The sequence below is a fragment of the Arachis ipaensis genome, chromosome B01, assembly GCF_000816755.2.
Source record: "Arachis ipaensis cultivar K30076 chromosome B01, Araip1.1, whole genome shotgun sequence".
Lineage (NCBI taxonomy): Eukaryota > Viridiplantae > Streptophyta > Magnoliopsida > Fabales > Fabaceae > Arachis > Arachis ipaensis.
This window is the reverse complement of record NC_029785.2, coordinates 123,464,836-123,481,617: the sequence shown is the minus strand read 5'-3', so window position 1 is coordinate 123,481,617 and position 16,782 is coordinate 123,464,836. Positions and strand designations below refer to the sequence as shown.

Here is a 16,782-nt window from a genome sequence, read left to right as displayed (position 1 = left end):
TCTTGGAACCGTCATTGAGGTATTGCTCCCCTCCACCGCTTCAAAGCAATAAAAAGTCAATACTAAGAATTAATGATTGCAGCTGTATATACTATAAGAAAGTCAAGTTAGATTCTCAGCTTCTCTAGTATCTCACCCATCTCCTTTGATTGGCATACTTGCATGGTTTTCTATCATCCAATTTTTTTAAATATGTTCAATGTTGGTTAAATTTTCATGTTGCTTGTATTGCAAACGATGCCCCTTAATGTAGGACGATGACTTGAATGAATTAAATTGGCAGAACAGTGTGGTGAAAATGTCAGCGTATGGCATTTTCATACGAATGCCACAATTATTATTGGTGTCAATGTTGGCTGGTCTGAGTACATGAATTGTAAACTAGATTATATGTTAATTCCTATATTTCATCCATCCTCCAGTCGTCCCAAATCATTGTGTATGCTTAATTTGAAAGTTTGATTGCCTCAATTTTTTCTCTTGCTTCCATCTTGCTTTTTCATTTGGGCTATTGGTGGTTATCTCGTGTAATATGTTGTGATCACTGTAGGCAGGTTGCAAGTTTCTTATATTTGCACATCATCAGCCAATGATAGATGCAATACATGAGTTCCTTCTTGTAAGACCAGTTCAATTTTACTCATTTTCTTATATTGGAAATTATAAACATTTACAAAATCTGTTAAAAATTTCCAGAGGAAAAAAGTGGGTTGCATCCGGATTGATGGAGGTACACCCGCTGCATCAAGGCAACCATTGGTTACAGATTTCCAGGAAAAGGATTCTATCAAGGCAGCTGTGGTATGGTGTTTTCTGTTGTGCATTTCTTCCATGTGTTTCCATTATAAGAATTTTTTCTGTTGTATTGGTTAATATTTTTGCTTGAGATAATGATTTGATGTGACATGTTATCATACAGTTATCCATTAAAGCTGGAGGAGTTGGATTAACTTTAACTGCTGCAAGCACAGTTATCTTTGCAGAACTATCCTGGACTCCAGGTGACCTAATTCAGGCCGAAGATCGTGCTCATCGAATTGGCCAGGTATTCTCACTCTCATGAAGTAGAAAGGAGAGAGCTGTTACTAGTTGCATGACAACATTAAGAAAACAGATAATCTCCAATGAAAATAACTCACATGTCTTATTTTTTAGTAGCAAAGGCAACATGCACTGTTATGGTTCTTTGACTAGTTAGTTCTTGTTTACAGGTTTCTTCAGTAAATATATACTACTTGCTGGCAAATGATACGGTTGATGACATCATATGGTAGGTGCTGTTATTTCTGCAGTCTGTCATTGCTTGGTATAGTGTTGACTTAATACTTATTTTGCATTGATGATCTTGTAAATTTTTACATCTTAGGGATGTGGTGCAATCCAAACTGGATAATTTGGGGCAGGTACATCTCTACATCATCTTGGAACTATCATATGTAATGCTAAATGAACATAATGCTTAATTTCATATGGTAAAATGAACTGGTGGTTCTATTCTGGTTTATATTTATATTTTGTCAAGATTTATACTCAAGTAGTATTTGAGAGGTACATTTTGATGTTTCTGAGAAACCATTCTGAATTTTAGTTATTGAAAAAATCAGATGTTAGATGGCCATGAGAATACCTTAGCTGTGTCAAATAATCAACCATTGAGTAGCCCTGCAAAGCATACTACTGTTGAGCATAGCCCTTCAAAGCAGAGAACTCTTGACCAGTTTGTCAGAAGATGTGATAATGTGGATAGATCAGAACATCAGCCTGACCCAAAACGGCCCCGTCAGTCATGACATGTGAGATACCCCAAGTGGATTTCCATTTTTGCAAATATGTGGCCGGTGGCAAGTTTCCCTGTAGTATTAACCACATGTGCTTACATGGGGAATTACACCTTTGATGACACAAATGCCTTTTGAAGCTGAAATTCATTGTACAACAAATAATAGATTTTGAGTAGAACTGACTACACTAAACTATGTTGCTTATGCTGGAGATAATGGTTTGGTTATGTGAAATATGTATTGGAAGAAAATGTTGGTAAAGTCACCCATTAGATTTTAGGTTTCCACTTTTTGTTCTTAACTTTTTGCTCCCCTATGTTTCGTTTTAGTTTGGGGCTCTGTACAGTGTAGTACATTATCATATATGAATGAGACTTGTAAATTTCTTTACTCCATATGCATGTATCATTATATTTCGTAGAAAGAAAAAGTATTGGTGACCAAGATAGAATCTGTCAACTTTTAACAACTCTAATTAATAGAGACTCAATGGATATTTATCCGTAAATTTTATTCTCTATCACATTTTTTTCTTAATCGTTCTTTTATAGTGTACAAGAACTATAAAATTATCTTTACTAACCATTAAAAGTCTCACTTTAATGAACCACCAACATTCTGTATTTATATAGGTTGTATCTCATAGTAAATTGAATTAGATGACTTTGATTTGTATCTTAGCATCAGTATATTAGTATCGAATTTGAGAGTCAAATTCTTGGGTTTGTGACGCGCAGTAAATCGAAGCAGGTAGCGTTGATTTAGGTTGTCAACATCTGTCTCTAATAAATCGAACCAATGCATTTCTATTTACATAAGCATATAGTAAATTGAATTAGGTTGCATTGCAAAGCCAAGACATTCGTATAACATGATCCATATAATATTGGCTTCCATTTGTTTTGTTTGTGTTTTATCCTAATATATATGGATTAAGGAAGGAATATTAAAAATAAAAAATAAAATAGGGGAAATAAAATAAGTACAAGTGCAAGCGCAGCGTAAAAACATTCGACAGATATGCAGTGCGCCATCCCCGGTGCATATTTAGAAAATTTAAACAATTTTCATACTTCTCACATATTTAAGAAATCCTTTTTTTTTGGCGAACAGGGGGCTTTGGCCCCAAAAACACGAAAAATAACTATTTATCGGGGGCATGGAAACCCCTTCAGCATCATTGGTTGTATAAATGCTGGAACTTCAACTCCCAAGATCTCTCTTGTGGTATTCTACAGTTTCTCGAATTGTGGGATGCGAGATAGAGATTTATTCTACCTAATTATGAGAAATCCCTTATTTTGTTTGGTAAGTATGAGAATTAATACTAGGCATAAATTATTTAATTAAATGGCCTATTTTTTCATGAATTAAGAAATCTTTGAACTAATTTGGTGGGGTGCGCCAGGCCCAGGCAATAGTGTAAGGCCTAGGCGACGCTCGATGGGCCCAGTAGCAAGCTACTGTAGTGGCCCATCCCCCTCAAAAAATAAATTTAATATCGTGTGGGCCAATGGCCCACATATCAGATATTAAACTGATAAGAACAGATACTACACTTGATCTTAGCCAAAAGGCCGAGAAAGGTATGATTTGCTTCTCCTTCAATTCTTTCTTTTATACTGAACCCTCGTCTCTTTGTTCTTGCTCCCCTCGATGTAGGACTAAACCAAACTAAACCTTCTAAAGTATAACGTGTCGTACCAAGAGCTTTTTTTCCGCATACATTGTATTTGTCGTCCGAAATTGTTGTGCCTCTAACAAGAACATTGATTAAAAACTGACAAGCATGGCTTATTCCTTCATCAAGGTTTACTTAGTTAACTCATACTCCATCTTCCCAGCTAAACACAACATTGCAACAGGAAATGAAGATTTGGATTTCGTGTTCTATTTATATCAAATAATGTTCACACCCATAATGTAACATTCCAAATTTAAGAATTATCTTAAATATCTAATTTTGTAATATAAGCCCCAAATTTTATAACTATTTTATATATCTAATTTTTTCTATCAAAGCTTTATTGTATGTGCATTGTGATATCTTTCTTATTTTTCCCTAAGTTTTATTAATATACTAACTTATGGTTTTCAGTTAGTTTATTATCACATCAATAACCACAAAATGAGATAAATAAACATGGTTCTAACTTCTAAGTTACACATATCAAAAAGCTCAATTTCCTTGTTACCAATGGTATTCATGTACCGCACTACCGCAGCACCGGTTAACCATAAACGTGACAGTATAAAATCCTCCTTTAATAGTTCAAAGGATGAAACCTTTTGTTTGGGAGGAAAAGGGTCATAGAAGAAACTAAAAGATTGCTTTATTGGTTCGGCTAACACCGAGAGTAAATATATAGTATTGATAGATCAGTGTAACCTCAGAGGAAACTGATATTAGCCATCTGATTTGATCCAATCTATTACCCTTAGAGAGCTCAATTTTATGTTAAAATATCACACAAGATAAATAGAAATATATAGATAGCCTATGGATATGGATACAATATTCGGAACATAACCAAGCAAATGATAGGAAAGCATTCGAAAGAAATTTTCCAAATATGTTAAAATCGCATGAAATTTCACTTTTCGGCAGTGGCATATGAGAAAGAAAAATTACTTCCACCCGTTATACCATCATTTAAACTTTAGTAAATATGGTATGGATGTAAAATCTGATAAGGAACTCGTCTCCTGTATTTAACACTATATGGTAAATCAAATCACGAAATAAATAAATAAATACAGAATGCTAAATGATAACAACCAACAAGGAATAACAAGAAATATTAATATATTAATATTAATGCCAAACAGGGCCCTCAAATTTGAATTCATAGATTGAGCAGGCCATGTAAATCTTTGAGTCGAGCTCGAATGGACACAAATCAGGCTCTGGAAGTTCCAATAAATGAGGAAATCGAATCTCACAACAATATGCAGTCTATGTTTATATAAAATAAAACAACAATCTGATAGGTTCTGGCACTACGTATATACAATTTTCCAAACAGCATACCAGCAAATTATTCATTAGTACTTTCCTGATTCTCGCCCAAGAATCTAGCCACAATGGTTTCAACATCCTCCAATGCAACCCCAATGCAAAGAGGGTTAGCTGGAACCTTAACTGAATCATTGAACCCCTCAGCTATTTTATCTGCAGTAGAGTTCTGAATCCTCACATTAGGTGCACTCTTGCACTTCCCCATGCACTTGCATCCAACAACTGCAGCAGCAGCACCTCCTTCAGCACCAACCACTCTCTCAAATTCTTGCAACAATGCAATAGATCCGGATTTCTTGCACTTGTTTCCCATGCATACCTCAATCCTCTTCTGAGGAATAGCTTCAGTGGTAATAACCGCAGTATTCTCATTCTTAAGGCCACCATTAATGCTTCCAACTGATATGTCATTGTTTCTAGAGAATAATTCCACGGCATTATGATGATGATGATTAGCACTAACATCCTCGGGCAACAAGGGAGGTGTATAGATCATGGTTTCCGCCTTTCGTGGGGAATCGGCAACAGCAACGGCAACACCAACCTTAATGTTCTTCTTCATGTCAACCACCTCATTGTCACATTCACTCTCACTTGATTCAGATTCAGATTCAGATGATGACGATGACGATGACGATTCGCAATCAGGATTGGTGTTCATCTTAGAGGCTTTGAGTTTTGCCTCCTTCTTCTCTTGCTTCCTTTTTTTCTTCAATTCCTTCTCCTCTGCCCTTACTTGCTCTAGCTGCTTCATCAAAACCATAGCAGCATCCTACGTAACAAAAAAAAAATAATAATAATTAAATTTTTCATTGTGTTACCTAAATTATTTTTTTTATTAATTTAATGTCAATGGTGATTAATTATAGTAGGAATATATTAAGGATATATAAGGTTAACAACAAAATATTTTTTTTCAGTTTTCATTCATTTGAAATTTTCAAAATGGAAAAAGAACCAATTTTTCTCCTCCTCTCAATTTCACTCTTCCTCTCTCAAACCATTAACATCCCAACTTGAATAATTTAGGACATAAAATTTTCTTCACATTAAATAAAACTTGAAACTCTGTCAATCATTTTAAAGGCCAGCAACAATAACATGCACTTACCATGATGTAACTAAATTCACCAAATAATCAATGGAATCGCATGTTCAGATGCATTATTCTAAACCTGTTAAATTTGATTTCAACCCAATGCAACTAAATTTCAGTCCAAACATAAAGCAACAAGATGTAAAAATAATTAAATTACCCAAGTCAGGTTTCCTTGAAGATCATCGAAAAGGACACGTTTCTTCAGCATCTTGAGCTTCTTCTTGGTGCTCAACATAGCGGTTCCATTCTCCTTCTTCTTCTCGTCCCCGTAATACTGCACATGCCCCGAATCACTGAACCCGCAGCAACAACGCACCACCGCCTTTTTTCTCATCCTCACCGGCACTGTAACACAACTATCACCACCACGACGACGGGAACTCACGTGCACAGAAAAGGAAGGGCACGTGACATTCCTTAGAACGGCGCCTGAAACCTCCATCGTTGATGGTGAGAATTAATTAGGAACCAAATTCTCCTTTTCTCTCTTCTGAGGTTTTGACGGTGCTCTTTTTGTCGCTGCTAGGAAGAAACGGATTTCTCTATTTATGATGTGGTGGCGATTCATTATTGACCCTTCGTGACGTGGCATCGATTTTTTTTTTTTTTGAAATTTTCTCAAAATTTCTTAACTATAAACACGTTGGTTAGCATTAGTAGTATAGTAGAATTTTGTTAGAAGAGTAGTGAAATAAAATTAGAAGAATTTAATTAATTTTTTTAATCATAAATACTAGACATCTATAAATTTATCATAATTAATATATGTATGGTCTATAACCACTTTTGTGTTGGAGTGTTGGCATGTGTTAATTTCGATTTGGCTTTCAACCACCATATGGATTGGTTATGGCGCGTATGTACGGGAGCTAATTATGGATGACAAGTGGCAATACATTGATCCACGTGTTCAAATTTGATGACCTGTGACCGTTTGAAAGTACACGTGTATCTACAGTTAGACATCCATTGGAAACGGTACGTTTCAAGAGGGAAATGTTTGACTTTATCAAATTAAGTCAAATAAATTATTTTAATGAAATCAAATTATAATTTTAAATTTAATTTTAGATATTAGATTTTAGATTTTATTTTTAATTTGTTATTAGTACTATTTTAAATTTACGAGATGAATTTGACTATAAAGTAATCGTTCCCCAAATCTATTACTTCAATGGATCCCTGTTTGCTCCACATGGATTCAAGCCTCCTGCTTAGGACCGGAAGGGAGATCCTCCTTCCCAAAAGCTTTACTATAAGAGTATCCCACCAGGGATGTCTAAGCTTTTTTAAACCAGCTTCATTGATGACAAAATTATACATCCCATTCACCTTCTCTACTCTGATATCTGGCTCTTGCTGTTTATCAATTTTTCGGTTTCCGAGTGCTTGTGATGGAGCGACTTCCATAACTTCATCCTCATCCTCTGAATTTTCCTCAGACTCTGAGAACTCATCATCTTCCATCTCTCCCACCGGGGTCTTCCCTCCTTTCACTGCCTCACTGAAAGTTTTGTGCCCAGTACCTGCCCGTTCATGTTCCTCCTCTGCTCCTATCATCCAGTCTTCTTCCCTAGGTACCAGTGTTACTTCTCCTGTGAAAACTTGACCTTCTCCTTCCTTGCGCACTTTCTTCATGAGTCGCTGCATCTGATCTTGCTCGGTTCGATGCGGTTGTCTAGGTTCATGTGCCCGGGAATGTCCCCCACGGACATAACCCCCTCTCATGGCGGTGGTGCAGAGCAAAAACGTAAGTGTGTGTACGGAGAGAAAATAGGTAAGGAAAATTATTATTATTATTATTATTATTATTATTATTATGTTCAAAATAAGTTTTACTATTCAAACTAATGGAAGGTATATCAGTATATGGGACAGGACATAGCGTTGGACTATCCATGTTAGCAACTATAAGAAAAAGACTTTTATGGTTTGGTTTATTTTTCTTACTAATTCGAATAGACGTATATCGAATTATGTTTAACTCGTTTTCCCCTACTAATTCGAATCGATTTGATTCGAATTATGCTATTGTAATTCGAGAGAACTTGATTCGAATTACATGCAAATTTCTATGCTCTTAATTCGAAGCTAGTTGATTCGAATTACTTACAATTGTAGTTCGAATTATATTTATTCGAATTATATTAAAGTGATCTTTGATTGAATGCTGAAAAAATTTTTATTTTGGCTGATTTGGGTAATATGTTTCTCAGCCTGACTTATTTGGGTTTTTTACCCTTAAATTATTAAACTAAAAAAATTAAATTTATGATTAAAATAATTACTAAAAAATAATAAATTCAGATAAGCATCAGCCCTAACCATCGGCATAATGAAGGTGGATATCACATGGTAGTCCAGACTCCTATGGTCGCTGGAGATGGAGCTGGCGAGACATGTATGCGGACCGTTGTATCGCTTCACTTCCCAGATACCCTTCCGCTGTCGGAGACTCATCCGAATGAGCCATGTGCACCCATTCCCAAACTCAGAACACTTTCCCACATACCTCCGATAGTCAGACTCAACGACCTTGTACTGGACCCCTCGAAGGATACTGTACGTCTTCACATTGAACAGCGCCTCATCTTTATCCTGAAATTGTTGGCCAACCTGAAACTCGTTCACACCAGCAGACCCCTCGGTATCTCTAGCGCCAAATCCTGAGGGCAGCAGAGCATTTTCATCCTGCCGCATGGCATCCAGGTCCAACGAGGAAAAATGGGGTGGATACTGCTGTGTGCCAGAACTAGATCCACCTGTAGCCCTTCTCGGAACAGTAGTTCCAACATCATCGCCGCTTTCATCAGCGATCAAATCCGGCTCCACGTCATCGTCATCTGGATCCTCAAACAAACCATCACCAACACCAGCCGGTGTGGGACAATGTACCTCGGTGGGAATATGTTTCCCATGCCGAACCTCATCTCCAACATTCCCGCCCAGATCGACGGCAAACGAAGGGGACGCAACAGGCTGCATCGGTGGCTCATACACAGGAGCAGAGGACGAAGCAACAGCAGGTCTCGAGCTCGACCCGGCAACTGCGGCTATAGTATTCGCATTCCGGTTTGAACCACCCGAGCTAGATACCACATCAACCAACTTAGCCAACAACTCCGGTGTCCTTACCTCGGGAAACTGCCTACGACAAAGAAACATAACCTGCAAGTCCTCGTTACTGCCGATTGTGGAACAATCAAACTTCACGGTGTCATGGAGCACCGCTGTTGGAATGCGGTAGAAAAACTTCTTGACCCTTTTAACTCCTTCGAGACCAAGCTTATCCAGCACACAGCTAACAAGAGCATCGTAGGTGGTTGTTGGCGTCACGATAATACATAGTGGATCCTTATCAGTGAACTTCACGCCGGATCGAGTTTTTCTCTTAATCGACCCTCTATAATGTACCAACACTAGGAAACTCTCCTCACTAGCCATCTCCCCACTTTGTTCACAGCATCATGAGTTCACAGCATATATATATAGCCCTGGTTCGTGCTATATATATATAATTCGAAACAAGTTGTTTCGATTTATCACAAACTAACCTAGTAATTCGAACTAACTAAACTCGAATTCTTAACTTATAATTCGAAACAAGTTGTTTCGAATTATGTTGAAACACAAAATAACCTTGTAATTCGAATTAATAAGACTCAAATTCTTCATACATATTTCGAAACAAGTTGTTTCGAATTACCTTATATTGTTACCTTCATAGTAATTCGAATCATATTGATTCGAATTACTTTAAGTCGTTGCATGCACATAATTCGAATGAAATCAATTCGAATTACTTGATATCATAATTCGAATCTTATTGATTCGAATTACATAATAATTGGTCCTGGTGGATACAGGTGAAGATTTTTGATTTGGCGGATTTAGGTAATTTCAAATGCTCCTTGGTTTATTTGGGTTTTTTGCCCTAATTTTTATTTACAGACCCCTTAGTAAACGCTTCAAAATGTTCTTTACAAGAACTACATATTGAACATCACTGCTATAAACTAAGTAAACATTTAGTTATATGAACCTGCACACAGTAAACATTTTTACTCGTAATTATTTGTTGTTATTACAGCAATAAACACAAGTACATACACCAAACAAATTCACTGTTGAAATTTAATAACACTGAACTAAAATATCCTATTCCTAGATTGTGACATGTTGATATTGGAAGCTGCTAGTTTGTAACCATTTTGATAGCATATTAGCCATTCCCTCTTCATAAAGATCAACCTCATCTCATGCATGATTGTGATGTGAATATGTGGTGTTTCTCCATTTTTGTTATCTCTTCTGTTTTGGGACCATTGGAGGGAGATAGATAAGGAGGAAAAACAAAAAAGAATAATAGTAATGAATGTTAGTATTCCAGCTTTTGGTGGTGACAACCAAGAGTCCAAAAGGGTATAGTAGAAGAAAATCAATGGCTTTTCATGATGATTGCCATTGGTATGCCAGCCAAAAGTTCTCTAGACCCTGCTGCAAGGTGTCCCGGCACGCGTTGCCTTATCTCTTCGAAAGCGCACAGTGTTTCCGAGTCTAGGCCTCCAGCAAACTACAACAATCAAGATGTCAAAAAATTTAGTATGAGTTAACTCGAGAGTTTGATACCCGTGCAGATGTCAAATGTTACCTGATGAGCTCTGTATGCAAAATGAACACCCTGAAGCAGAAGAGAATCTTGGCTAGATTCTCTGTCTGTGTTCCGGTTGGATTTGAGCTCCATTGTCACTCTTTTCATGTACATCTTGGCTAGAGTCATGGAAGCCTGCTTTATCTGCATGAATTGTGTATTTATTTCATCAAGTTTTATAATTGCAGCTTTGAAGTTTACTATATGAGTGTGAAATTTGTGAATACACTTTACTGTTACTAATCTACAAAGTTAACAATTGAAGGAACAATATCTTCCAAGATAAGAAATGATATATCTCTAGATAAAGGAAAATACATGTTATTTGAGATAATCATCACTAACTATAACTATTCCACTACTACCAGAGTAATGATAACCCTAAAGCAAACCATTTACCATTTCAATCTTTGTTCTCACTTGAGAGTAAAAATATGTTAAAAATAAATCTACCTTGCTCATTATCCCCGAATCAAGCATCCAAGCGGTTGGAATGTTGTACGCTTGGTACGAACGCATGACAGAATTTCGCAGCTTGATTAACCTCTGTATGCTCAGTTCAGACCTATCACAATGAGATGAAATAAGGCATAAGAAGATTCTTAAATAAGAATACTATTATCTTGTCATAACTCTTACTTGTCTAAGAGGCTGGCCATTTTTTTCAAGGCAGCTCCACATGGAATGTCGGGGTCATCCTTGTAGGAGGAAATCTCCTGTTCTAATAGCTTAAGCTCCCGATACTCAACTGCAGCCTCTCGCATCGCATCAGCTTTCTTCTCAGGCCACTTGAAATGTTTCAAGACAGCACGCTCATCCACCTGTAGAATACATAAAACAAAGCCAGTAAGAAGCAAAGTAGAAAAATTCTATCCATTTTCAAATATTACAATCCTTGATTTCCAAGTCAGAAATCACAAGACACTAAACTGTTGCACCAAGGCTCAGCCTCTCGGAAATTCTTAGAAATTCTATTAAAACAATGATTTTATAGTAATTATAATAACTAAAAAATGATTAATGAAGTAACATAAAGAAAGCCATTGGCCCACCAGATCAATAATTTTCTGAGAAACGTACCAATGAGGATAGTTCACCATCAAGCCAATCAACAAATTTTAAGACTTCTTCAATGTCCATGTAGGCTGCATCTTCCACCCTTTTGATAAGGTCATTGATGAACTCCCCTTTTGTTTCAATGTCTACCCTTATCTGGAAAGTATGGTAATTCATTAGTCATCAACAAGCAGTACATAATTTTGAAGGAAAAAAGAAATAGGAACTAGAAAGTGTAATAATCACACAATACTTAACTGCTAAAAGATGAGCTGAACGGTTCTGAATTTCTCCGACAATGCTACTGTGTGCACTAATAGCTACCGGTTGCGGATGATTCAGAGGCCCTTTTATGTCTCTCTTCATATCATGATTCTTTAAGGAGTGAAATAATTCAACAAGTGGTGGGGCCTTTTGGGCGCTAGCTAACTTTGCTAAAGGCCGAGACGGCATTGATGGTGGCAGCGGAGGCGGAGGAGGTGGTGGCAAGCACTGGTTTGGTGGAGACTTTCTCTCTATACTTTTGGATTCATTATTGACATGAATTGTTGCTGTTGGAGACGGTATTGAAGAAGCTTTACGAAAAATCGCTTCAGGAGTGGCTTCTTTTTTCACTTTAGACCTTTCCAATTTGTCAGCAATGAGTTTCTGTATGTCTTTGAATTTGGGGCTCTGGTGTTCTCCAATTGCCTCCTTCTTCATTCAGCAAAAACCAATCAAGTTCATAAAAACACACATGTATTATCTCATTTTTGTTCCACCATATATGAATTGAAAGTTAAAACCATTGAAATAAAGAAACTATTTCAGAGAGTGATTGATGACTCATAACACATGGATTAACCACCCTTTATATCATAAAGAGAAAAACAAGAAAAGTAACAATGAATTATGACACATTCCATGCTTTTTGAGGTAAAACACATCAAAACAAAACAAACCAATCAAAGTTTCTCATACCTTGCCACTGGTACCAACAGCTGCTACCATCTTAGCTTCAGCAGCAGCAAGATCCTCACTGAGCTTCTTGTTCTTGGATTCAAGCTCCACATTCAAACCCTTAACTCTATCCAACTCAGCCTTCAAGGCCACCACCTCAGACTTCAAATCCTTGATCAAATTCTCACTCAACTCAAGCTTCTCCGGCAACTCTTTCTCCTTCCTCTTCACAACACCATCAGCTTCATCTTCAATTCTCCTACTCAACCCTGAATCCCCAATCACCCTTCTCCTTGGCCTAGCAAACTGTTCCACACTACCATGCTGGCTCCTCACAAAACGACCAACAACAACCTTAGCTTCCTCAACTGCTTTCTGAGACCCTAAAACCACAACCTCTTCATTTGGCTTAGCCTTATTGCTCAACACAACGCCCCTTTTGGCTTTTGAATTGTTCTTCATGTCTGGTGGCACTGACTTGGCTCTTTTCGATGAAACAACCGGCACAACCCCATTAACAACAGATTCAGGTGGTGTCTTTGGAGATTCTCTAGCCTTGTAAGAACCCCTCAAACGTGTTGTTGGTGATGGTGATGAACTATGCAGGGACCTATCATTGTGCTGCTTCGACAAGAAACTCCTTGCTGTTGTAGGTGGTGATGGTGGGGGTGGTGGTGAAGGTGAAAGTGAAGGTGGCATTTTCTGCTTCATTATTTCTGTTTCAGTCAAATTGGGTCTGAAAGAGGAACACAAAAAGTTTCAAACTTGAAAGGTTGACAGAAGAAAAAAGCACAAAAGCAATGACCTTTGTGATTGTGCTTGTGTTGGGGTGGTTACTGAGTTGTAGCAGAGAAAAATTTAGAAAATTCAGAAAAGACAGAAACTTTATGCGACACCCGTGTGTGAATAGAACCGAACAAGGATGAGACAATCAAAGGATGTAATGTTATGGGGTCTCCATGAATGGCTTGAAGTTTCAACCTTTGAACCTTGTTCAAGTGACCCACACAATACAAAGTACCACTGTGTAATAAAAGGAGAAGAGCTTTGTTTTCTTCTCTTATTTTTCTTTTTCTCTTAATTGCAATTTCGCATTGACTTAGAATTATTTAATTAAAATGACACTAAAATAAATAAATAATTCACCTGTTCATCTTCTTCTACATGAGGAAACCTTGCTGATTTTTAAATTTGTTACTCCTAAAAGAAATGTGAACAGACACGGTGACCCATAGTGCATAGTTGGATATTGCTAGAAAAAGAGGTAGAAAATTCCACTCATTCTTTCTGTCTTATTCTGCATGGCACAATAGCACATGATCCCACTCCAATATTTATTTATTTATTTTTATTTAATTTATATTTGCAATCTAATCACGTTTGTTGCACTTCTATGCCATTTTTCTCTTGTTTATAACTTTATATTATTAGATTTTAATTTATTACATTTTTTAAACTAAAAAAAAAGACCTTCCATTCGGATGTAAATGCAACTTTAAGATGAAGGAAATTACCAATGTGTGAAAAATAAACATTATTGTCTCTTTCTCTTTATAAAACTCACAAAAATCACCTATATAAAAATTAAACAACTACTAATATTAATAATAACAATAATAAATCCAACTTGCACATAATTAATTATTTCTATTCCTTTCATTTTTCATTGTTTTAATGAATTAACATTTTGATTATACTATGTGACCTGAAATATAGGACACTGAACAGCAATTAGCGGTTGTAAATGAGTGTCCAATTAGTTCTATAGGGCAAATCCAGGTAACAGCCTAACTATTGATGATGATTGCAATATAATGACTGAAGTGGAAATGGGTCCCAAAAGTATAAGCCATTGTTTTTTAGTGCAAATGGGAAGAATTTTTCAATTGTTGTTGGGCCCTCAAATTGGCAATTACTCTCCATGTGAAATCAATATCTTTGGATTACTTAATATATAATATATAGTATCCAATCCAGTGTGGTGTTCATGAGTTTGGAGCTTCATCATTATCATTAGTTGGTATATTATTCTTAAATCAAATACTAAACTTTAATTATTTCAGATACTAATAAGGTGTGTCTTCTAAGGTGAAATTTGTTTGAAGTGTTGTCTTGTTTCAACAGTGGACAGAACACATTGTATTCCAAACGGTTGTTTGATTTGGTGAATTATTTTCTAAAGCAGGTAACCATTAAACCAAGTATATTTGATTTCAAGACAAGTTTGATCAAAGGTTTTGTCTAGCATTTTTAGCTTAAACAACAAGCATAGATAATAAATAACCTCGATGATTGGTTTTCATCGATTTAATTTTGATTTATTAATTAATAATATTATTTTATCAACTCATTTTAGAATAGCTATTTAGAAAATTAACATAATATGTTAGTTACTTACTTACTTTGACATACATATACAAATTAAATCATAGAGGAAAGTATTATTTTAGTTTATAAAATTAATAATAATAATAATAATAATAATAATAATAATAATAATAATACTTAAAGCAAAAACCAAATTCATATATGTATTGGGAAGAGAATGCTTTGATTAGGGCTGAAGGGAAGAGAATGTCACTTATAAGCCTAGAAATGATTATCTGTTTAGTAAGGGATATGGATATATACCTAAGCCTTAAATGTCATAATCAAAATTTATAGGAGTCGGTTTGTGTCCTATTCTTTTCCTTATCTTACTCGGGTAACTACCATTTCTATGGAGCATGGACCACTAATTCAAGCAAAACACATACAAAGGAATCAAAGACAAAGAAAGCAAATGAGCTAAGATATTCAAGGATTTGTTGAAAGAGTTAAAGCAGAAATTTGACATATTTTTTGGCAGACTAGTCTATATATATGATGACTCATCAGTGATGAACATGCCCTTCAGTGCATTATTGTGATAAAAGAAAGGACATGTATATCAACAGACAACAAAGATTTTGTTATACGGCTCCAAAAATAATTAAAATACCTTATCATTTAATTTCTAGGGGGTGCTTCTAATATTATTCAAAAAATTTTAGGACGAGTAGTTTTTAGTANTGATAAATATAATAAATTAAATTAATTTATGTATATAAATTCTAATAAATATAAGTATAAATTAAATATTTATGTATATAAATTATTATAAATATGTGTACAAATTATTACTAGTTAAATGTTGATAAAAAATGATAATATTTATTAGTTATGTAATATTGTTGTATGTTAATATTTTATCTGACATTATTGTCATACAAAAAGATTTGTATGTGAAGAGTGTTTTTTAGATAGCATTTATTTTGAAGAACTAAAATTGAGACTGAAAGACTATGACTTAATAGTTAATACTAAGATTTAGTATTGTATTTAGTAGCTAAAGACTAGAATTAAAATTTCAGTCTCGTAATACAAAATTTTAGTTCTTTTAATATTTTCAAAAACGAAGATAGAAAGTTTAATAACATTTCTTCCCAAAAATTCTCTCATTCAATTTTTTAATTTTTCATTATATCCCTTCTTTTAAATTAGGATTTTTAGTTCTCTTCCACCACTCTTCTCCTCTTTCTTCTTCTTTTCTTCCTCTTCTCTGTTTTTATTTTTTTTAAATGGATATTTTTTTATATTTACATTTCCATTGTAATCTTGTTGCCTCGCTCTTAACATCAGCTTCTTCTTCTTCTGTCGCCGCCGCAATTGTAGTTGCAGTTACCATGAGATTCGATGGTTATGTCAGCACACAACTCTCTTTTCTTTTTTATATGTCTTTATAGATTCTATCTTTTTTCTTCTTTTTTTTTTTCGATGGCATAAGAAAAAATTATAGTTTTGTCTCAAATTTGATTTGTGGTCATATTTAGCATTTTAGAATCTTAACTTTACGAGCTCAGTTTGAATTTATAATAATTACTGTGTGTACAATTGTACATGATTGATTGTTTGTAGGCTTGTGTCTTATTATACCTCAAAAATTTAATTTTTTTTTATCAATGGTTTTAGTTTTCTCATCAATACTTTAAGTGTTTTATTATGCCTCTATTTATTTTTTTTTAATTAATAGAGACATTTTAGTAATTTTTTTTCAATTTTTATATTTATCTTAAATCAAACATGATATTAAGATATAATTTAATTTTGTACATTATAATCACACAATACAAAGATTTAATTTAATCTTTATCTTTCATTCTCTATTTTACAGTTTTTATCTCTCAATCTTAATCTTTCTTCTAAAAAAATGTTTAAG

The 16,782-nt window shown here is 35.1% G+C and overlaps 4 protein-coding genes across 6 annotated transcripts in view; 1 reads left to right on the top strand and 3 right to left on the bottom strand.

The window, feature by feature from the left end:
• The window catches only part of LOC107635615 (SWI/SNF-related matrix-associated actin-dependent regulator of chromatin subfamily A-like protein 1), an 11,046-nt gene extending 8,870 nt beyond the window's left edge, over positions 1–2,176 (top strand). Inside the window, exons 18-23 of the mRNA XM_016339138.2 lie at positions 551–619; positions 697–801; positions 920–1,045; positions 1,212–1,270; positions 1,367–1,403; positions 1,605–2,176. Coding sequence (XP_016194624.1) covers positions 551–619; positions 697–801; positions 920–1,045; positions 1,212–1,270; positions 1,367–1,403; positions 1,605–1,790 — 582 coding nt within the window. The 3' untranslated portion in view covers positions 1,791–2,176. The remainder of the gene's footprint in view (positions 1–550; positions 620–696; positions 802–919; positions 1,046–1,211; positions 1,271–1,366; positions 1,404–1,604) is intronic.
• Positions 4,571–6,439, bottom strand: LOC107635606 (diacylglycerol O-acyltransferase 3, cytosolic). Its single transcript, XM_016339125.2, has 2 exons — positions 6,057–6,439; positions 4,571–5,572 (listed from the first exon to the last, which is right to left on the bottom strand). Exons 1-2 carry the CDS (start codon positions 6,339–6,341, stop codon positions 4,820–4,822), a joined length of 1,038 nt encoding a protein of 345 aa, XP_016194611.1. The 5' UTR covers positions 6,342–6,439; the 3' UTR covers positions 4,571–4,819.
• On the bottom strand, positions 8,122–9,343 carry LOC107612586. The gene is made up of 3 exons (XM_016314279.1): positions 9,314–9,343; positions 8,225–9,184; positions 8,122–8,139 (listed from the first exon to the last, which is right to left on the bottom strand). The coding sequence occupies exons 1-3, from the start codon at positions 9,341–9,343 to the stop codon at positions 8,122–8,124; spliced, it is 1,008 nt and encodes a 335-aa protein (XP_016169765.1).
• LOC107635587 (protein CHUP1, chloroplastic) overlaps positions 9,915–16,782 on the bottom strand; it is an 11,328-nt gene continuing 4,460 nt past the window's right edge. The window contains exons 1-8 of one of the 3 annotated variants that reach the window (XM_016339115.2): positions 13,692–13,754; positions 12,567–13,281; positions 11,865–12,302; positions 11,631–11,762; positions 11,190–11,371; positions 11,004–11,115; positions 10,551–10,694; positions 9,915–10,472 (exon numbers count right to left, since the gene is read on the bottom strand). In XM_016339115.2, coding sequence (XP_016194601.1) covers positions 10,338–10,472; positions 10,551–10,694; positions 11,004–11,115; positions 11,190–11,371; positions 11,631–11,762; positions 11,865–12,302; positions 12,567–13,281; positions 13,692–13,699 — 1,866 coding nt within the window. In that variant the 5' untranslated portion in view covers positions 13,700–13,754 and the 3' untranslated portion in view covers positions 9,915–10,337. Of the gene's footprint in view, positions 10,473–10,550; positions 10,695–11,003; positions 11,116–11,189; positions 11,372–11,630; positions 11,763–11,864; positions 12,303–12,566; positions 13,282–13,691; positions 13,755–16,782 lie in introns of those variants that run through there. The other 2 variants (XM_016339099.2, XM_016339108.2) reach the window with 2 other exon arrangements.